A 23,851-nucleotide genomic window follows, 5' to 3' on the forward strand; every position below is an offset into this window, starting at 1 on the left:
GAGTTAGCAAACTCCTTCAGAGCCTCATTTCCAGACAGTTGTCATTGTTTGACATGTCTGGTGAGTCCCTGGAAGAATTACCACCAATGCTTCGAATACTTTTTCAAAAATTTAAAAAAAAAAGAGGAATTCTTTCCTACTCTTTTTATGAAACTGATATTATCCTGATACCAAAACCAGACAAATGTAGCACAAGAAAAAAAAAAAAGAAACTATAGATCAATAACCTGTATGAATATAGATGCAAATACCCTCAACAAAATATTAGCAAATGGAATCCAGCAAGATATGAAAAAGGTTGGACACCAACAAAATGGGTATTATCCCAGAAATGCAAAATTGGGGCAGTGTTCTCAGGTGGTACCGTGGATCTGTCTCTTGCTTCAACAGTGTTTGGACAGAATGGACCCAGGGACAGCCCCCTTTTCCAGCTGCCGACCACCCTCCAACCTTTTTTCCAGTTGTAACCTCTGGAACCAGCCACTCAGCCATCCTCGGCCACTGGACTAGCCAACACCATATTTTGAGCTTAACTCCTTATGACCAAACAGCCCTGATTCCTCAGAATTATTTCACTGAGGTGGAGGCTACCATCAACCACGGGGTCAATGGCATCTGGGTCCCCCTACACCTACCTCTCTATGGGCTTCTATTTCCACTGCCAGGATATGGCTCTGGACAGTGTGAGCCACTTTTTCTGAGTTGGCCAAGAAGGAGCAGGGCCCCTAACATCTCTTGAAGGTGGAAAACCAGCACGGTACCCCATGCCCTCTTCTAGGATGTGCAGAAGCCATCCCAAGATGAATGGGATAAAACTCTGGACAATAAGGAAGCTGCCACAGCCCTGGAGAAGAACCTGAGCCAGGCCCTTGTGGACCTTCATGTCTTGGGTTCGGCCCCCCGCAGACCTCCATCCCTGTGACTTTGTAGAGAGCCGCTTCCTGGAGGAGCAGTTGACATTCATCAAGTAGGTTACAACTACCTGATCAGCCCCATCCCCCCCCCCACCCCAACAGGCTGCCAGAGTAGTGGAGGGTGGGGAGAAGGTGGGAGCTGAGCCAATAGCTGAAACTCATCAAGTAGATGGCAACCACCTGACTAACCTCCACAGGTTGGCTGGTCCCCTGGTTGGGCTGGGCAAATATCTCTTTGAAAGGTTCACCCTCCAGCACCACTAGGAGCCCAACGGTCTTTGAGGAGCCCCTCTGGAGTCAGGGCTGCACCTGAAGCCTCTCTCTGCATCCACTGGGCAGATTTTTAACCATCCTGGAGCCTCGCCCAATCCTTGCACCAAATGGAAACAATAAAACTTTTGCAGCAAAAAAGAAAAAACAAAAAGCAAAATTGGTTCAACCTGAGAAAATCAATGGCAACCCACTCCAGTACTCTTGCCTGGAAAATCCCATGGATGGAGGAGCCTGGTGGGCTGCCGTCTCTGGGGTCGCACAGAGTCGGACACGACTGAAGCGACTTAGCAGCAGCCCCAGCAGAGAAAATCAATCAATATAATGCAGCTTATTAACAGAATAAAAGAAAAAAAAATAACCTCACTACCTTAACAGACTCAAAAAAGCATTCAATAAAATCCAACCCCCTTTTGTGATAAAAAGAACAAAGTAGAAATAGAAGGGAACTTCCTCAGCCTGATCAAGAACTTTGTGTAAAGTGAAGGATACATGTGTATGAGCCTGTGTTCATTTGAACTACAGGCCTTTGATTTCTATTGAAAATGGAGGATCTCAGTACCTAATGAAATGAAACTTCAAATGTTCAGATTCACCATGAAATTTTCTTAGTGACTTGAGTGAAATGTTGTTTAAATTTCCCTCTCTTTAATACTAATGTTTTTCAAAAATCTAATTAGGATCCCCACTAACATGCTCATTTTATGCAGCTAAAACAGAAATCTTTTTTGTGTACCTGGATTATTTTTTTCAATTCCCAACCTGACCCTAATATAGAGAGAATTAGCTCTATCCCTGATAATGCCAAGCAGCAGCATTGAAGATAACACTAAATCATCTCCATCAATCCTCAACCACATCAGTTCCCCCTTCCTAGCTCTCAAGGTCAGGCACTGGCTAACTATATCCATGTGCCAAATTGTGCTGGCTACAGCTAATGATACATAAAGTTTTCTTGAACATAGTCATACCTATTCTTTCAAGGATCACTGCTTTCACCCTACCAAAGGAGAGTTGAGTAGTTACGAAGACTAAAATACATATTTAGCCCCTTACAGAAAATATTTGCCATTCTCTGGCTTTAAATGCCGTTCAAAAATCCTAAGTTTTTGCTTGCTTTCTTGGTTTTGTTTTTCCTTCGGCTTTCTTCTCTCAATTGCTGCATGTGAATTTTGCCCAGTTTAGTTTTCTATCTTATAATATTTCTCACTATACTATAAAATCATGAGAACAAATATAATGTTTGCCTTCTGTATCATTATCTCCATCTACCTATTATGTATTAAGAACTTAATATTTATTAAATACATATTTCAATGCCACATCGGTAAAACACCTTAGACTTATTTTGGAGCAAAGGAGAGAATAAACCCTAAATTAATAAAATATACCAGTTCTCCTAAAATTCATTTCAACATATATCTACAATACTAACAATTCAAATGAATAATTTGAGTAATGTATTACTATGAAAAGAACATATCTGTTTTACAATATAGTAGTTACTTCATTACTTGGCTCCTGAAACACATTGTCGCTGGTTTTGTGTTTTTTAAAAGCAAACTTGTGAAATTTTAGGGAAATATTTTTAAATGACAATATTTTCATTGTAAACCACAATATTTTAGTCATTATATGTACATGTATATATATACATAGAGAGAGAGAGAAAGAGAGTTTGTCTTTACGAAATTGTATTTTAGTATTGCCAATATTGTTCTCTGGTCCCCATTAAGAAGCTTTAGAAGGAGTTTCTGTTTTCTGTTAATTAAAATTTCACAGTAACTTTTAATATATTTTCATTTTTCTGCAGAGTGAACCATTTGAATAGAGAATAAGTAAAAAACAAAAAGCTTTAGTAAACCTTAGGATGTGGGATGTTTGAAAATTGGTCATATGAAAAGTACTGATTAAGTATGGGTTTCAACCTGTGATGTAAAAGAAGGGAGTTCATGGGGGCATTCAAGGTTAATACCTGGAGTTCACTTGAAGATGTATTTCCAAGCCTTTGGGTATTCACTGCAAATAATCAAGAGGATTACTAACTAGAGAGAGCAGATAATGAGTATGGGTTATAAGTTCACAAACAGCAGTTACTAAGGTGCTCTAAATAAGGCTGTAGATGGTGTCTTTTTGACCTTGCTACTTTGAGTGTTCTAAAACCATGATTCCTAGTCAGGGCTTTAAGAAATCTGCCAAGTATCTGGCAGTGTGTTGTCAATACTAGTATCAGTAGCAATTAATTCAGACTTGATTAGATTTTTAGTAAATATTAACATATAAATATAAGATAAAAGTAAATTGATTTTGTAGACTTTGTCCTATATCTTTAGCCTAAATGTATTGTAGAAAATGTATCCCACCAAATAGTAAATTAAAGAGTAGCAACCAAAGAAGTTAGAAACACTGACCTAAACATTTCTAATGATAAATTATTTGGTTAGGGATGCTGCTGCTGCTGCTGCTGCTAGGTCACTTCAGTCATGTCCGACTCTGTGGGACCCCATAGACAGCAGCCCACCAGGCTCCCCCATCCCTGAGATTCTCCAGGCAAGAACACTGGAGTGGGTTGCCATTTCCTTCTCCAATGCATGAAAGTGAAAAGTGAAAGTGAAGTCGCTCAGTCGTGTCCGACTCTTAGGAACCCCATGGCCTGCAGCCTACCAGGCTCCTCTGTCCATGGGATTTTCCAGGCAAGAGTACTGTAGTGGGTTGCCAGTGTCTTCTCCTGGTTAGGGATGAGTTATTCATTATTTGGAATACTAATTGTTAATAAAAAGTGCATTTTAGTATTAATGAATATGTTATAGAAATCTAAAGCATTGTTATTAAAAATTTACTCGAAAGAACATTTTATGTTTACTTTGGTCTTTAGTGAACATTAGAATGATGGGGTGGTCATGATACTTATCACTCAAGTATCTAAGAACTATCAAAATTTAATCCTGCTAGTATCATCAAGATGATAAATTATGAATACTTAATACATTTTAAAGTATATTTTCTCCTATTGATTTAGCAATCACCTTACATAAATGACACAAATAGGCTTTTCCTCTCTTTGGAATGTAAAGTACCACATTATGGGTGAACTTAATGTATTAAAATGAAGCCAAGACCAAAAAAATCTAGAGGCATAAATTTAAAACCACAACAATATCTTACTCCCTTATGTGCATTGTTTCTTTTTCTTCCACTACTGTGCTAGAGTGGGCCTTCCAGGTGTCTCAGTGGTAAAGAATCCGCCTGCCAATGCAGGCAGGAGGTGCAGGAGATGGGGGTTCGATCCCTGGGTCAGGAAGATCCCCTGGAGGACAATACTCCAGTATTCTTAGCCTGGAAAATCCCATGGACAGAGGAGCCTAATGGGTTACAGTCCTTGGGGTCGCAAAGAGTCAGACACGACTGAAAATGAAAAATACCTAATACTTACTATAGTAGAGTAGAGCCCCTAATACAAATAACAAAAATTCTCATTAATGTATACTTGGTTAGGCAGAGAGCTCCAGGAAAATACTCACTATTTCTTCTTTGTCCTTCTCCCTTTCCCACCCAAGATACATGAAATTGTTGAGTCTTCCATTCCCTGGAAAAAAATATCAACAAAGAAATGGAAATCTTTGCCATATTCCCCTAGGAAAAGACTTGAAGTCAACTCAAAAGTAACTAGCTCTATTGCAAATCATGTGGGAAACTCCAGGGTAGATGGGTTAAAGGACTATTTCAGGGGAGCAAGTCCAGGATGTTTTTTAAAAGATATTAAACATCATATTGAACCTTTCAGGTGTTAGGTGCTGGTGGAACTGAAGATTCATGAATTTTTACAGGTATAGAAGTTCTCAGAGCTGAGAGGCTTGAGATAAGATAGTACATAAAGCAAAATTTGTTCAGCTAAAAGAACGAGGCTGACAGAGTCTGTCTTTAGCTAAGTTTATTTATTTCAAAGTATGGTGATCAGATTGCATAGCCATGGAGCAGTGAGTCTCAGGATGTTGCTTCTAGACCTATGCTTTTTGCAAATAACTTGTGATACATATAAGATAGTTAATTTCAACTAGGATAACCTTGGATAACTGGAATAAGTGTATATAGCCCGAGTAGGGTCTTTGAGGAATAGAATTGCCTCTACTGTAGTATAAGAAGTCTATGTTTATATTATTTAGAATGGATTATGTAATTCAGAGGTTTATGTTATTTATTTCATGAGGGTTGACAGAATTGGGAGTGGAACTGGAGAGTGTTTGTAACCCGTGATATATCTTGGCATGCATGTCAAGAGAATTTTATCTTTTAATTTAAGTTGATGGAAAATTATATTGTTAGCGACACTAGGCTTAAGTTTGAGTATGAGGTAGGTTATCAGTTACCAACCTTCTAGATCATTTAGGCTATTAGTAATCACAGCCCGTTCACCGGGAACAGATGACCAGTTTGGAAGAGGTCTTCCTGAAATGATTCACACAAAGATGCATCAAGCAAGAAGCCCTTCGACAGAAACTAAAACTTCATGATGCAGCAGCTAACCTTTACATGGGCGGGGAGGTTGAACATCCTGCATAGTGCTGCCAGGAAATCCTTATTTTATACTAAGGGGGGCTGGCTGGTTGCATATGTAGGATGTCCCATCTCCCAGCCCACATCGTCAGGACATATACCAGAAAACACCACTCTTCCTCACTGCAGAAGCATAAAATCTACGTGCCAAGGAAGTACAGATGCTGAACTACATCGCTAGAGAGGCATTCTGACAGGTCTTCCTTAGAGGGTAGAGTACTGTGTTCTATGACCTTGGCTTGTAAGAGACAGTGATGTTTGAGTGGATCTGTAAGCCCGGGGCCAATAGGAAATCATTGAACTATATTAGTGTGCAGATGAAGGCTTCCCTGATGGCTCAGTGAGTAAAGAATCTGCCTGCAGTACAGGAGATACAGGAGACAAGGATTTGATCCCTGGGCCAGGAAAAATCCCCTGGAGAAGGAAATGGCAACTCACTCCAGTATTCTTGCCTGGAAAGTCCCATGGACAGAGGAGCCTGGCAGGATACAGTCCACGGGGTCACAAAGAGTCAGACATGACTTAGTGATAGAGAAGGGCCTGCAGAGTTGCCAGCAACTCTACAGCATACAGGTAATGCCTCCAGAATTGCAGCTCCTCCTCTCAGCACTACCAAGGTAGTGGAGTTTAGTAGTTGGACAAATTTACTTAGGGTCAGTTTACTCAGAGTAGATAGAAGGAGAGAGAATTTACTTTCTACTGCAGAAAGAAGCAAAGGTTATAGCCTAAAAAGTAGTCCAGAATTTCAGGTCTGAGTGACAAGGTAAAATTTTTTAAATGTCTGAATTTCAGAAGCAAAAGAAGATCCAGTAATTCTAAATCAAGTTCAAGTGGGTGGAAACACAGTCTAGTATCAGAAAAGAATCAAATTGCAAGGGGATGGGTGTGATTACAAGGGAGAAAGTTCATGGCGTTCCCTGAAAACATTTAGAAGAAATAATTGATGTAAGATGCAGAATGCAATGATATCCAGGGAACTCTGTCAAGGGCAAAGTGATAGGAAACATCAAGAATGTTCTGAGTCCTCAAAAACATGGGATCAGGAATAAAATAGTAAAGCAAAATTCAGCCAATCATATGGGCTAGACCCTTCTATTTCTGGATTCCATAAGGAGGATAATTTTAGAATTAAAAAAAATAAGTCCGTATATTTATTGAATTTATTTATTTAATAAAATATATTTAAATGGAACAAATATAGCCTTATTAAAATTACATTGTTATACTTAATTTCTCAATTTTCTCCATGGACCTGTGTATGGAAATTACTGATCTATAAGAGATGTTGCTGACAGTCAATTCTGTCAATAGCATCAACTTGAGTGACAGCCTAGGATTCCATTAAGTTTTCCAGACTTTAAGTTAGGGTGGAACTGGTCCTTAACTTAAAAGACTGGCCATCTAAAAAGACTTTGGAGTTCTAAAAAGTCTTTATTCAGATGAATTCAAATCTGGGTTAAGTTTTTAGTAAACTGTCCTGGCTTTGGCAGTCTTCACAGAGTGCAAGTGAGCCAATGTTAGGCTGAGGAAAAGGCTGACTCAGGTTTGGGGATTTAGAGCACTTGTATCCTTCTTTTGTTGTTTTCATTTTTTCTTAGGAGCACATTCTCCACTGAAATCCTTGCCTCAGTGCATTGCTCAGAAAATTTGTGATTTCATGTCTAAGGACTCCAAAACCCTACAAAATTTATGGACAAATCATTCTTGATTTTTGTTTTATTGGAGGAAAATTGCTTTACAATGTTTTGATGATTTCTGCTGTACAACAACACAAATCGGCCATAATTATACCTATATCGCCTCCCTCTTGAGCTTCCTTCCCCTTCCTGCATCCCATCCCTCTAGGTCATCACAGAGTGCCAGCCTGGGCTCCTTTTTTTATATAGCAACTTCTCATCAGCTATCTATTTTACACATGGTAGTGCTATGCTGCTTTCTCCATTAGTCCCATCCTCTATTCCCCCACTGTGTCCACAAGTCCATTCTTTCTATCTGCGTCTCCATGCCTTCCCTGCAAATAAATACCATTTTCCAGTATTCCATATATATGCATTAATATATTTGTCTATAATTATAATCCCCTTATAACTATCTGTAGAGTCTACAGAGTTATTTCTTCTTTCATCACTGATATTGGTACTTTGTGTCTTCTACTTTTATTTATTCTTCAATCTGACTAAAAGTTTATCAATTTTATAAAATCTTTTCAAATAACCAACATTTCATTTCATTTCATTTGATGTCATTGAATTTCCTCAATTTCATTAATTGCTGCTTTTGTAGTTATTACCTCATTTCTTCTGATACTTTGGATTTAACTTTTACCCTTCTTTGTCCATTTAATATAGAAGCATAGATCGTGGATTTGAGATATTTTTTTCCTTTATAAAATAAGTCATTAATGTTAGAAATTCCCCTCTGAGTACTGCTTTAACACCATCACACAAATTTTGATGCTTTAATTTTTACTTAGTTCAAATTATTTTCTAATATAATTTGTCTTCCTTTTTGAAACATGAATTGTGGGGAACTGTGTTGTTTAATTGCCAGATACTTTGACTTTTTCCAGGGATCTTTTTGTTACTGGTTTTTAGGTTTATTCTGTTGTGGTCAGAGAATTATACATTGTATAATATCAATTATATTAATTTCTTAAGATTTAATTTATTGTATTTCTTCCCATGAACTCTTGCAAAGTATGTGTATATATCATTGTTGCATAGAGTGTTCTGCAAATGTCAATTTGTTGTAGTTTGTTCTTAATGCTGTTCAGTTCTTTCATACCATTAGTAATTTTCTGTTTGCTTGTTATATCAATTACTGAGGAAAAGATACTGAAATCTCAAGTATAATTGTGATTGTACTTTTTTCTCACTAAGGAATGCACACTTTATTTATAGAACTATAAAGAAATGTTGTTACTGATTACTGTAAATACCAGGACTGTGGTTAATTTGTGGAGGTGAAGTGTTTACTATTCAGTCAGACCACATGGAAGGGCTTCTAAGGTGGCTGGAAAAGTGCTATTTACTTTTTTTTGCTAATATATATATATATCATGAAATTTATCCTTTTAACCATTTTTAAACATACATTTCAGTAACATTATGTATATTTACACTATTGTGAAGCCATCACCACTATCCATTTCCAGAATTCATCATTCCAAATTGAAACTCTGAACTCATTAAACAATAACTCCTCATACTACTTTCCTCCACCTGCTACCATTCTACTTTCTGTCTCCGTGAATTTGACTATTTTAGGAACCTCATGTAAGTGGAATTGTCCCTTTGTGTCTGACTTATTTCACTAAGAATAATGTCTTTAAGTTTCCTCCATGTTGTAGCATGTATCTTAATTTCATTCTTTTGAAGATGAAACAATATTCCATTGTATATATGTGTGTGTGTGTGTGTAGTGATTGTACTTCTGATTTCTTTCTTTTCTATTTTTTTTTGCTTCATGAAATTTGAAGCTCTGCTATTAGGTACATAAATATTTAGTATGGTTATATCCCCTTGAGGAATTGACACCCTTATCATTATAAAATGGTCTCTGTTATCCCTAGTAATATTCTTTGATATGAAATTTACTTTGTCTAATATTAATATATAACCCCAGCATTCTTTTGATTAGTATTTACAGATTTTATCTTTTTACATTCTCTTACTGTATACCTATCTACATTATATTTAAACTTGTAGGTTTATCATAGACAGTATATGGTATTTTTATACTTTTTTAATCCAACATGGCTAGTTCCTTAAATTGATACAAATTATACCTTATATCATTTACATTTAATGCAGTTATTAATTTGTTTGGAATTATGTCTACTATTTTATCATTTTCTATTTATCCCTTCTCTTTTTAATTACTTTTTTTCCTCTTCTGAATTATTTGGTGGGTCTTGCATTTTATTTTATTATTCCATTTTCATTGATATATTGATTTTTTGCTATATTCTTTGTACAAATTTTAATGATTGTGTTTAGATTAAAATATACATAGCTAACCTGTCATAATTTCCTTGTAATTAATATTTTATTCACTTCAAGTGAATATAAAAATCTTACAACCATATAAGCTCCTTAAGCCTTTGCCTCTTTGTTTTAATTATAATATGGAATTTACCTATATACATTGAGAACCTTCTCAGATGATGTAATAATTTTTGTTTTTGACAGTCACATATCTTTTAAAGACCTAAGAAAAGAAAAATAATTATTTTATTTTCCCAGACTGTTTAACACTTCTGTTGTTCCTCATTTATTCTTAAAGTTTATAAGTTTTCTATCTTTCTGAAGAACATCATTAAATTTGTTTAAAGTAAGTCTCCTGGCAATCGATTTCTTAGTTTCCTCTACTAAGAAAATCTTTTTATTTTACATTCATTTTCTGAAGATAGTTTCACTGGACATAAAATTCCAAATTGTGATTATACCTTCTGGTCTCTCATGAAAAAGTCATTTTTCTCAGCTGCTTCAAGAATTTTTTTTCTTTATCTTTTGTTTTCACCAGATTATGATGTGTTTAGGTATGATTTTCTTTGGTTTAACCATTTGGGTTTTGCAGAACTTCATAAATTTGTAGATTTATTTTTCATCAAATATGAAATATTTTAGCCCATTATTTCTTCACATAATTTTCTCCTGTACCAATATCTCCTCTCTCCAGATTTCAAAGGCATAAATGTTAGGTGTGTTTCATTGGTTGTCCCATAGTTCCTACTGTGCTCATTTAGTTTTAATTTTTTCTCATTCTTGTTCATTTGGATAATTCCTATTGATCTACATTCAGTTTTAATGACTCTTCATCTATCATATCCATTCTTCTATTGAGCCCACACAGTGATTTGTTTTCTTATTTTTTTTCAGCTCTAAACTCTTCATTTGTTTCTTTTTCATAAGTACTACTTCTTATTTGTGAAGTTCTCTTTCTGTTAATTTCAAGACTATCCACCCCTCCTTCATTGAGTATGGTTATGGTACTGATTTAAAGTCTCTGTAAATTTCTGCCCTGTCCAATTTTTAAATTTAATGTAATTGAAATGTATTTAATGCATTACTGTTTATATTTGTTCTTGGGTTTTGTAAGTTATCAAATTTAAGGGGGAGTTCTATTTATCTCTATATAATTAATTAAAGTTTTAATTAGGAATGGCTCCTGTATTTTATAGCATTTTATAAAGTTATTCTTAAGAATAAAGCTCATAAACTTTCTTTACAAATGTTAATATAAGAGACTATATTGGCAGATTTTTGATATTAAATTATCATTACATTCTTGAACTAAATTTTATTTTACTGTGATGTTTTACTCATTTTACTCTTTGCTGAATTCTATTTGTGAATATTTTGTTTGTAATTTTGAATCTATATCAATGAATGCTATTTGTCTCTAGTCTCATTTTTTCAGTATTTTGTAAGTTTTGATACTGACACTATATTATTTTATGAAATGAACTGATGAAATTTTTAAACTTTTTTTACGTTTGGTCATCTTTTCATATATGTTAACTTAAAAACATCAATTATAACTTCTCATTTCCATTTTAGCTTTGGGATTATTTTACAGTTCAACATTCCACATTTCTTAATCATAATCATATATTGGAAAATTGCCATTTCCCCTGTGATGGGGTTATTCCTTTAAACAAGTAACAAATATTTATTGTACCAAGCAAATGTTATCTCCAACATTTCATAGAAATAAATCCCTTTTATTTTTTCATTTGAACAAATGAACTGAAATTTTACAGTGTCTGTTATTCAGTCTTTTTCATTATTATCGATATTGGTGGTGATGCCTGTGAGTTTTGGTTACTAAGGCTGATGTAATCTTTGAATAAATAAATGGGTGAATATAGGAAAATATCTTATGAAACACTATGCAATTTTTGCTTCTGAAAACAAGATTTTATCTCATTCAACTAACTGACCTCCCTCATGGAAATTATGCTATATGGCCTTTTTGCTATGCAATTTCCAACAAACTTTTCACATATTTCTTCTCAGAAATTTGTCTAAAGAAAATACACTTTAGTTCCATTGAGACAACTTGAAAAATACATTTGTCTTCTTACAAAGGCAAACAGAAACTAAATTTTCACTGAAACTCTAAATATTTTGAATTAAAATGTCTGTAGTGAAATCCAGCAAAAACATTTTTGATTAAAAAAAAACCTTAGGGAATAGTTATAATCAGACAAGTTTGAGAAAACTTGGCTTACACAAATTCAGATAAAGTTTTCTGCAATTATTTTTGATAATGAATAATTTAACTCATTCTGTTATTGCTATCTTTGGGATAGTTTTTACTTTAGGTGCTTGTTCATTCCCTTTGTTTTTGGATTTTGCTGTCTTATAGGTTTGGAAGTAGACTTCTTGAAAAACCTGCACAAGGAATATTGTCCTGTATTGTAAAACACAATTGTATTTATTATTTAATAAATGGTGATAGGAAGTACCTTTGTGTTTGCGGAAAAAAATGTCAGATTTGGAGCAAAATTCTGTAGACTTGAACAAGTCTGAAACTTTGAGACACATTTTCCTCACACTGTAGGGTGGTAGAGTTGATACTACAGTTATATGGATTAGAACTAAAAATGAAATACCTAACACTGCTAACACTGTGCTTGGTATAAGATACTATATAATAGCTATTGCCATTTTTGCCATTATTAAATGTGTAATTGCTGAGAACTGAGAACTGACTAGATAGTGGATCTGCAAAGTGGATATGCACCCTATTGAGAATGTATATTGGCATATGATGAAGTTGGGGCTTCTCTGATAGCTTAGCTGATAAAGAATCCACCTGCAATGCAGGAGATCCTGATTTGATTCCTGAGTTGGGAAGGCCCTCTGGAGAAGGGATAGGCTACCCACTCCAGTATTCTTGGGCTTTCCTGGTGGCTCAGACAGTAAAGAATCAACCTGCAACATGGGAAACCTGGGCTCAATCCCTGGGTTGGGAAGATCCCCTGGAAAAGAGCATGGCAACCCTTTCCAGTATTCTTGCCAGGAGAATCGCCATGGACAGAGAAGCCTTGAGGATTACCTCCATGGGGTCACAAAGAGTCGGGCATGACTGAGCAACTAAGCACAGCACAGCATGATGAAGTTGGATTTAGGGTTATGTTATAATCTGTTGAGGGGGATATATTCGTTTACAAATTTAATAAATATTTATTGGATACCTGCTTTGTGCTATGCATTGACCTATGTATCATGAATTAATTAGTAGAAAAATAAAACACAGAGAACATTGACCTAATGCATCTTATATTCCAGTGGTTATAGCAACACAATTCTCCACATAATGGCAGTCAGGTGATACTTGTGTATTTGAAACAAAATTGGAAATGTAATTTCTGGCATCAACAACTCAATGGACTTGAGTTTGAGTAAACTCCAGGAGTTGGTGATGGACAAGGAGGCCTGGCATGCTACAGTCCATGGGGTCGCAAAGAGTTGGACACTACTGAGCGACTGAACTGAACTGAACTGAATTTCTGCAAATGAAACAGGTTGAGAATACACAAACCCTCAAAACAGTCAATTTCTGGGTGGATACAATCTGAGGAGATTACAAGATAATGATGAACAGAAATGAACATTTATCAATATTTTGTTTAGAATAATTCTTAATAACGTCTTTGATTTCTTTGTTTTGCTCCTTGAATTCCAATGGTTGTTAGTTACACTTCTGGTATTGCCAATAAAAAGTGAAAGTGAAAGTCACTCAGTCGTGTCTGACTCTTTGCAACCCCATGGACTATACAATCTATGGAATTCTCTAGGCCAGAATACTGGAGTGGGTAGCCTTTCCCTTCTCCAGGGAATCTTCCCAACCCAGGGATTAAACCCAGGTCTCCCGCAATGCAGGTGGATTCTTTACCAGCTGAGCCACAAGGGGAGCCCAAGAATACTGGAGTAGGTAGTCTATCCCTTCTCCAGAGGATCTTCCTGACCCAGGAATTGAACCAGGGTCTCCTGCATTGCAGGCAGATTCTTTACCAACTGAGCTATCAGGCAAGCCCATCAACTCTAAACACAATACTAAAACAACTCTAAATGTACAGGAGAAAAACCTAAAACAAAGATTCTGGGGTTTCTTAAGACTTGGAAGAAGTGAACAACACTGGTTGAGTTTACAAATTTCATGACTTATTAGCCAAAGAAGAAGATGCAGTCTATGCCAGGTGAAATACTAACTTCCCCAAAATCTGTAGTTTTAGTAGCTCAAAGGAACCGAAGACAGAGTTTGAAGAAATCTCAAAACTAAAAGTTGAGGGAGAATCTAGGAAAGGACAGAGATAGGGCAAACCACAGATTCTTCTCTGGGGAACCATAAAGTCTGCTTAAATCTCTAGCTGACCTCTGAATCATGCATGTCTAGGGGAAAAAAATCTAAATTCTTGAGTTGCCACATTATGAAGTTCAAAGTATTCAAGTTTCATCAAAGGTAAGAAGAATGCAAAGAAACTAGAAAGTATGACTCCTTCATAGTAAAAAAGAAAATAATACTGAGGAAACCTAGGCATTAGACTTAAATAGACAAAGGCTTTAAATCAATTCTCAAAATGCTCAAATAGCCAAAGGAAACCATGGACAAAGAACTAAAGGAAATAAGGATAATGTCACCTCAACAAAGAATAGCAATAAAGGAATATAAATTATAAAAAGAAATTAAATAAAAATTTGGAGGATGAAAAATACAAAAGCTGAAGTTAAAAATTTGCTAGACTGATTCAACTGCAGAACTGAGCAGAAAGAAGGAAAAATTGAAGAACTTTGAGACAGATCAATTGAGATCAACCAGTGTGAGGAGAAGATAGAGAAAAGATGAAGGAAAATGAACAGCACCCTAGAGACACATGAGACATTATCAAGTTTACTAACACATGTATAATGGTAGTGCCAGAAGAGGAGGAGAAGGGGGAAAACATGCAGAAAGAAATTTAAGGAAATATTGGCCAAAATTTCCCACACTTTGAGGAAAGACATGAATCTACATGTATAAGAAGCTCAATGAACTCTATAAACATATTATTTCAAGAGATCCACACCAAGACTTATGGTCAAAATTATATGGGATCTTTAACAAGATTAATAATGAATTTCTCTTTAGAAACCATGGGGGCCAGAAGGCAGTGATATTGCATATTTAAAGCATGCAAAAACAAAAATTTTGTCAACCAAGAATTCTGTATATGGCAAAACTATAAACTCTACTTCAAAAAATGGAGAAATTGAGACTCAAGGCACAGTAAAGTCAACAAGGTTGACAAACTTTCAACTAGAAATACTATGAAAAAAAGAGAGAAGATACAAATTTCTAAAATTAAAAATGAAAGTGGTGAGGGGCATTATGACTGAACTTAGAGAAATTAAAAGAATTATAAAATAATAAGTGAACAGTTGTACTCCAACAAATCACATAAGCTAAATGAAATGAACAAATTCCTAGAAACAGGCAAACTACTAAAAGTGTCTCAAGAAGAAATAAAGACTCTGATAGAGTGAAGTAAACCAGAAAGATAAAGACCAATACAATATACTAACGCATATATATGGAATTTAGAAAGATGGTAACGATAACCCTATATGCAAAACAGAAAAACAGACACAGATGTACAGAACAGAATTTTGGACTCTGTGGGAGAAGGCGAGGGTGGGATGTTTTGCGAGAACAGAATCAGAACATGTATATTATCTGGTGAAACAGATCACCAGCCCAGGCTGGATGCATGAGACAAGTGCTCGGGCCTGGTGCACTGGGAAGACCCAGAGGAATCGGGTGGAGAGGGAGGTGGGAGGGGGGATCGGGATGGGGAATACATGTAAATCCATGGCTGATTCATGTCAATGTATGGCAAAAACCACTACAATATTGTAAAGTAATTAGCCTCCAACTAATAAGAATAAATGAAAAAAAAAAAAGAAATAAAGACTCTGATAACAAGTAAAGACATTTCATCAATAATCAAAAAACCTGCCAGCAAGACAAGTCCTGGACCAGATGGCTCCACTGAAAAATTTTATCAATCATTTAACAGAAGAATTAACACCAGTATTTTTCAAACTCCTACAAAATAAAAGATGAGGGAATAATTGTAACTCTTTCTATGAGACCAGCGTTATCCAGATACCAAAGCCAGATTACAAGAAAAGTATAGACCAATGTCACTTTTGAATATAGATGCAAGAAATCCTCAACAAAAGCAAACTAAATTTGGCATCATATTATGCACCATGACCAAGTGTGACTTATCCCAGGAATGAAAGATGGTTTAGCATATAAAAGTCAATTAATGTAATACATCACATGAATACAATGAAGGTAAGAGAAGCACACAATCATCTCTATTGATAGAGAAAAGGTGTTTAGCAAAACCCATCACTCTTTCATGATAAAAACATGCAACAAACTAGGTATAAAAGGAAACTTTCTCAACATGTAAAGGGCATTTATGAAAAACCCACAGTTAACATCCAACTCAATAATGAAAGAATGAAAGATTACTCTTTAAGATCAGGAAAAAGACAAGACATCTGCTTTCACTACTGACACTTAACATTGCACTGGAAATTCTATCTAGAGAAATCAAACAAGAAAGAAAATAAAAGGCAGAGGGAAACTGGAAAAGAAAAAATAAAATTAGCACTTTTCACAGATGACATGATGTTTCATATGGAATATCCTAAAGAACACACACACAAAAATATGGATATAATAAATGAATTCAGCAAAGTTGAAGGATACAAGATTAATACATGAAAATTAATTATAGCTTTTTACAGGAGAAATGAGCAAATCATAAATGAAATTGAGAAAACAATTCCATTTACAAGACCATCCCAAAAAAATCTCAACTGATAAGAGCATCAGTGATAGAAAAGAATGAAGTACTGATAGAAGCTACAAAATGGAAGAACTTTAAAAATACTGTGTTAAGTGAAAGAAGTAAGACACAAAAGATTGCTTGCTGTATGATTTTGATTATATGAAATACCCAGATTAGCTAAATTCAAAAGATAAAAAGCAAATAAGAAATTTTCAGGGGCTGGGGAGGGGGATGGGTAGGGGGGCGAAAAATGGGAAAATGGAGAGTGACTGCTTAATGGGTAGCAGTTTCCTTTTGCAATGATGAAATATTTTAGAACGAGAAAGAGGTGATGGTTGCATGATGATGTGAATAGACTAAATGCTTCAGGATTGTACAACTTAAAATGATTAATATGTAAGTTTTGCCTCAATAAAAAATAATATATGTAACACTGAATGTGTTATTGTTATTGTCATCATCATTACTATGGAAAAACAATGTTTACCAAATTTCATTTCCTTTTAAAAATTTAGATTATGAGAAAAAATAGACTAAAACTATGGTCGGTATAATATGCATAACATGTTCTTCTTGTCTTCTCTCTGTTCTCTTTCAGATTATGTCTGGCCACTACCTAGATATTTGTGCCCCGTCTGGATTTCTTTAGATGTTTTATTTTCTACAGCGTCCATCATGCACCTCTGCGCTATTTCGCTGGATCGGTATGTAGCAATACGTAATCCTATTGAGCATAGCCGTTTCAATTCACGGACTAAGGCCATCATGAAGATTGCTATTGTTTGGGCAATTTCCTTAGGTAATTAACTTTCTTGGCCAGTAGAATTGCAGCGGCTATGCTCAATACTTTCGGATTATGTACTGTGAACAACGTACAGACGTCGACTGGTAACATTTGCGTTTAATCGGGATTCTTCTAGTTAATGATTATTCTTAACCTATTTATCTGATATTTAGGTTAACAATAATGAAAGAAATGTAAAGCATATGAATATGCAAAAGTAAAGTTTCCGTTTATGCTGCTGAATTATTTTGTGAGTCAAAGTGCCAATGAATTCTGCAACACAGACACATACCTGTGAGATATTTAAAATGATTTGAAGATGACAAAAATATATGGAAAAGTCTAAATTTTTAAAATAGAGCATTTAAATCTTGGAAAAGATAAATCTATCCCAGAATATTAATCTTAACATTTTTACTCTAACTCTGTATCTTCAGTAGAAAATTTTATAGTGCAATACAAATCTTCACAAAGTAAACATGTCTAAATTTATACTGTTAATCTACTTAAAATATACTATTTCCCCCATGTTTTTAAATATATCCTTGAATTCTGGTTATACAAAAAGAAAAACATTTATTGGTTTCTTTGAAAATTTGGGGGAAGTTGAAGGGAGAAAAATGATCATCTTATAGCTTATATTTAAAATATGCATGCCTTCAGTTCAGTCAGTCAGTTCAGTCACTCAGTCATGTCTGACTCTTTGCAACCCCATGGACTGCGGCACACCAGGCCTCCCTGTCCATCACCAACTCCTGGAGTTTACTCAAACTCACGTCCATTGAGTCGGTGATGCCATCCAACCATCTCATCCTCTGTCGTCCCCTTCTCCTCCTGCCTTCAGTCCTTCCCAGCATCAGGGTCTCATCCAATGAGTCACTTCTTCACTTCAGGTGGCCAAAGTATTGGAGTTTCAGCTTCAGCATCAGTCCTTCCAGTGAATATGCAGGACTGACTTCCTTTAGAATGGACTGGTTGGATCTCCTTGCTGTCCAAGGGACTCTCAAGAGTCTTCTCCAACACCACAGTTCAAAAGCATCAGTTCTTTGGTGCTCAGCTTTCTTTAGAGTCCAACTCTCACATCCATACATGACTATTGGAAAAACCATAGCTTTGACTAGATGGACCTTTGTTGGCAAAGTAATGTCTCTGGTTTTTAATATGCTGTCTAGGTTGGTCATAGCTTTTCTTCCAAGGATTAAGCATCTTTTAATTTCATGGCTGCAGTCACCATCTGCAGTGATTTTGGAGCCCAAAAAATTAAAGTCTGTCACTGTTTCCATTGTTTCCCCATCTATTTGCCGTGAAGTGATGGGACGCTAATATTCAAGTCACAAAATTTAACTGATTGGCATATAAGGGCTTTTACAATCCATTTTTTTTCCTTTTATTTTTTCTCTTCCAGTTGAAATTTACAGTTAGTGTCTCATTAAATAATTCTTCTTCAAAGTTACATTTCTGTAAAAGATTCCAGTAAATTTTATGAGATCAAGACCACGTTTCTGATATCATCGAAAGATTTTTGACTCTGGGTTTATTGATAAAATAAATTTAAGTTTTAAGATTGTTCTATTATAGGTGGCTACACACACACACACACACACACACACACACACACACACACTTTTAGATAAAAAGCAATGAAACATCTCCCAGAAAGAAAAGTGAACCTATATACACAATTTGAACTACATGTTCAAAGGTTTACAGATTTTACCATCTCCATCCTGAAGAGCTTCTCTAGGAAGATGTTAATTCTTGTGGTGCTTACAAAAGAAATACACAGCTAAATTAAATCAGAATATTGAAGCATTCAATTCAGTTCAGTTGCTCAGTCGTGTCTGACTCTTTGCAACCCCGTGAACTGCAGCATGCCAGGCTTCCCTGTCCATCACCAACTCCCAGGGCTTACTCAAACTTATGTCCATCGAGTCTGTGATGTCATCCAACCATCTCATTCTCTGTCATCCCCTTCTCCCACCTTCAATCTTTCCCAGCATCAGGGTCTTTTCCAATGAGTCAGCTCTTCACATCAAGTGGCCAAAGTATTGGAATTTCAACTTCAGTATCAGTCCTTCCAATGAACACCCAGGACTGATCTCTTTCAGGATGGACTGGCTGGATCTCCTTGCAGTCCAAGGGACTCTCAGGAGTCTTCTCCACAGTTCAAAAGCACCAATTAGCTTCTAATAATTACAAAAGCATTAGCTTCTAACAATTACAGCCTGGGTAATTTAGACAGATTCTTATGCTAAAGATAACAAAAATATGGAAAAAAATATTATAGGCATTGAGAATATAATAAAATAGTGAGACATCCAGAAAGACAGAAATCCAGAAAAATGAGTATGACTTTTGGGTCATGTCTGCTAATGAAGCATTTGCAAACCTGAAGATGTGATAACAGGTTGAGAAGCTCATTCTAATCTCATGAGCCTGGCAAAGGTCAACTGACTTGAGCTTATTTTTGGATCCCAAAGGCCTGTACACTAGAAATACAGATGAAGCAGAATTAAACCACCATTGACATGGAGTTCAGGCTTCGTTCAAGTCACCTATGTAACCAAAAAAATATTGAGCCTGGAAATTGGAATAAAGTGATTTTATATTCTTGACCTTTCTAATTTTCTTAATATAAGAAAAAAAAAAAAAAATCCTAGGCTTGAAATTGTTTCTTTCAATTACTTTTAATTCCTGTAACTGAAATACAATGATAAACAGGCACATGAAGAAACAAAACGACGTGAACCATATCAGTTCAGTTCAGTCACTCAGTCATTTCCAACTCTTTGCAACCCCATGGAGTGCAGCATGCCAGGCTTCCCTGTCCATCCCCAACTCACGGAACTTGCTCAAACTCATGTCCATTGAGTTGGGGATGCCATTCAATCGTTTTATCCTCTGTTGTCCCCTTCTCCTCCTGCCTTCAATCTTTCCCAGCATCAGGGTCTTTTCCAATGAGTCAATTTTTACATGAGGAGGCCAAAGTATTGGAGTTTCAGCTTCAATATCAGTCCTTCATTGGAAGGACTCATTGGAAAAGAATAAACAAGACGATATGAAGAAAACAAGACAATGTGTTTTGTTTGTAGTGTGCACATGGAAATTAGAGCCTCCCTGGTGGCTCAGCTGTTGAAGAATCTGCCTGCAATCCATGAGACCCCAGTTCGATTCTTGAGTCAGGAAGATTTCCTGGAGAATGTATAGGCTACCCACTCCAGTGTTCTTGGACTTCCCTGGTGGCTCAGATTGTAAAGAATTTGCCTGCAATGTGGGAGATCTGGGTTTGATCCTTGGGTTGGGAAGATCCCCTGTAGCAGGGCGTGGCAACCCACTCCAGTATTCTTGCCTGGAAACTACCCATGGACAGAGGATCCTGGAAGGCTACAGTCCACAGGGTCACAAAGAGTCAGACACAACTGAGTGGCTAAGCACAGCACAGCACATGAAAATTATAAGCTGAACTTAAATATTTCAGCAAGAAACTGCAAACTATAAAGCATGACATTTAAGATACAAAATCAATAAACAATGAGAAAATGTGGAACTTAAACATTAGCATGAAAACTTTAGAACTCAAAGACAGATTAGACAAGAGAAAGCATTACTGGATGAGAACGCTAAGAGAGCATTGCTGGATGTCAGATACAGGAAACTGTGATGAATGAAGCAAGGAAAATTGGAAGGTTATAAAAGAGAAAATAAGAAGATAATAGACACACAGTATAAAATTAGAAGAGTTCCACAAGGTGAGAAAAGAATGGTAGGAAAGCAAGATTTGAAGAAATAATGGCTTTTCAAATTGATGAAAGACACAGATACTCACATTTAAAGAGCTCAACAAGTCTCAAGCAGAATGAATAAAAAGCAGTCCACGTTTAGAGCCATCATAGTGACACTGCAGAAAAAGATAAAATATAAATCAACCTTAAAGAAAAAAAGATCAAGTTCAGTTCAGTAGTGCAATGATAAGTTGGATGAATGCCTTCTCAACAACAGTGAGAACTACCATTCAACACTACCTTCAACACTACCATTCAAATGATAGTGTCAATATATGTAGAATTGATATATGTATAACTAAGTCCCTTCACTGCTCACCTGAAACTATCACAACATTATTAATCAGCTATAGCCTAAAACAAAATAAAGTTTTTAAAAAGTGAATGCTAAATTAGAATCATATATTCAGCAAAATTATAGAATCACTCAAGAATCAAAGTGAAATAAAGACATTATCAGACAAACAAAAACTAAGAGAACATGACAAAAGCAGACTCTTACTTAACAAAATAATAAAGGATATTCTTCAAACAAAGCAAAATGGCCACAAATGGAGGGTTGGAGATGCAGGAAGCAACTAAATGCAATGCAAATGGTAAATGTGAAGTTAAACATAAACATTGACTTATAAAACAATAATACTTTTTATGGATCTCAGTATATTAATGAAACTAAAATTCACAAAACAATAGCATATAAGAAGAGAGGGTTGAAAGTAAACTTTTTCATTGTTCAGGAGAAAAGTAAAAATGATATTTAATATTAAGGTTTGATGACTAAGTATAACATGTCCATTCAGAGGTAATCACTAATAGAGAAGAAATGTTTAACTTCCAAATTTATAGAAAAATATTAGAGAATAATATAATAAATCCAAAAGGAGGCAATAAAAGATGAAAAGAAAAGAAACACAAATCAGATGGCAAAATATAGAAACATGTACTAAGATGGCAGAATTAAAACCAAATATATCCATAGTATATTCACTGTAGATAGGAGTAAATATTCTAAGACTCTCAGGCAAGAGTTGAAAAAATAATCTAGGTGTTTATAAGAAGCATATACAAATCACAAGGAAAGTAAAGGATTAAAAAGGTACTCCACAAAAGCCCTAACCAATGGAAAGACTGTGTAGCTATGTTAACAATTTACCAGGATATATTTTTCAGCAAAAAATAATAATTTTAAAGAAAAGTTACTTCATAATGATGAAGGATTTAGTTCATTTGGAAGACACAGAATAATAAACATGTATATGTGTAATAATATGGCCTCAACATTACTAAGTCAAAAATGGACGGAATTGTAAAGACAGACAATTCTGCAATCATGGTATAAGATTTTAACACACTCTTTTCAGTGATTGTATGAGGACAATGAAAAAACTGAACTCATTAACAAGTTAAAAATACATATTTCTGTCATTTACATAAGAAATATTTCTCAAAATTGACCATATATTTGACCATAAGTTAATTCTCAATAAATTTCAAGTGTTGGAGTCATAAAATAATTCAAATTCAAATGAAATAGAAATGTTTACCAAAAGGTAAACAGAAAAATCTACATACATTTGTAAATTAAGAAATTATTTGTCAATAAGCTTTGACCCAATGGACTTAGAATCCACTGATGACTCATCTCTGAACCATTTATTATTATGTGATTGTAGACTGATCATTTTTCTCACTTTATTGTTCTTTCTTCCTTTCTTTATTAGTTGGCATACTGTAAGGAAGAATTTTCTTGCTCACTTTGTTATTTATTTGTATTGGTAAAGATTCCTGAATTCTTTTGTAATCAATGTAACTTAATTCATTCCTATCCTTAATTATTTTGATGCTCAAGTCATCCCAGATTTGTCCAATGAGAACCCCTTTGATATGTCCCATCAGTACTCTGAGCATTTCCTTACTTTCTGCCATTGATTTTACCAGGTTTACCCTCTCTTTTCCATGTCCCAGTTTTAAAATCAGTTATTTCATCCAAGGAAACCCCCCCTTTTTTAGTGGTCAGCTGTTTTATAAACCAATAAGAAATCTTGGTATAGGCATTGCTACTAGGATATGGTTACTTCTATATATCTATGTGTTTAATTCCTATCCAGTAACACAAGACTCTTCCACTACTTTCCCAATTCCTTGTTATTCCTCATTTTTCTCACAGTGAGTAATGTGGTCCTCAAAAGCATCTATATATTTATTTACTATTAATATTTTCTAAATCCTACAATATACAAATTCATTTCAGAATTTCTATCCTCATGCCACTCAGTAAATAAAATGCTACATTTAAAATTGCATTACAATGCTTTCTGTCTTTAGAATGATTCCCACTGAGGATATAGGTCAAAGCTCTGTGTCCAAACTGCTAGAATTAGGATGAATTTTTTTCTTCTATGTGGTTCTGTTACCAATTCTTTACAGTTAGGGATTGTTTTGGTTTTTGTATACATTCAGTATTGATTTACCCTATCTTGTTGCCTTTGTTTTTTAATACATAAAACCTCAGAGATTTTTAATATGTAAAAACTTAAAAAAAAAAAAACACCTTAATATAATGTCCCAAAAGTAAAAAGTATGAAAATGGTATACTCAGAGAAATGTCACTCTTTCTTTTCTCCCTTGGTTAACCCATTCACTGATTTCTGGAATATACTTTGAAGTTTATTTTTGCAAAAAAAAAAAAAAA

The 23,851-nt window shown here is 35.3% G+C and overlaps 1 protein-coding gene across 3 annotated transcripts in view; it reads left to right on the top strand.

Annotated features, from left to right (window-relative positions):
- HTR2C (5-hydroxytryptamine receptor 2C) overlaps positions 1-23,851 on the top strand; it is a 336,239-nt gene that overhangs the window by 218,670 nt on the left and 93,718 nt on the right. For 2 of the 3 annotated variants that reach the window (XM_043458646.1, XM_043458645.1), the window contains one exon: positions 17,192-17,392. In XM_043458646.1, coding sequence (XP_043314581.1) covers positions 17,192-17,392 — 201 coding nt within the window. The remainder of the gene's footprint in view (positions 1-17,191; positions 17,393-23,851) is intronic. The other variant, XM_043458647.1, reaches the window with a different exon arrangement.

The sequence above is a fragment of the Cervus canadensis genome, chromosome X (assembly GCF_019320065.1).
Source record: "Cervus canadensis isolate Bull #8, Minnesota chromosome X, ASM1932006v1, whole genome shotgun sequence".
Classification (NCBI taxonomy): Eukaryota; Metazoa; Chordata; class Mammalia; order Artiodactyla; family Cervidae; genus Cervus; species Cervus canadensis.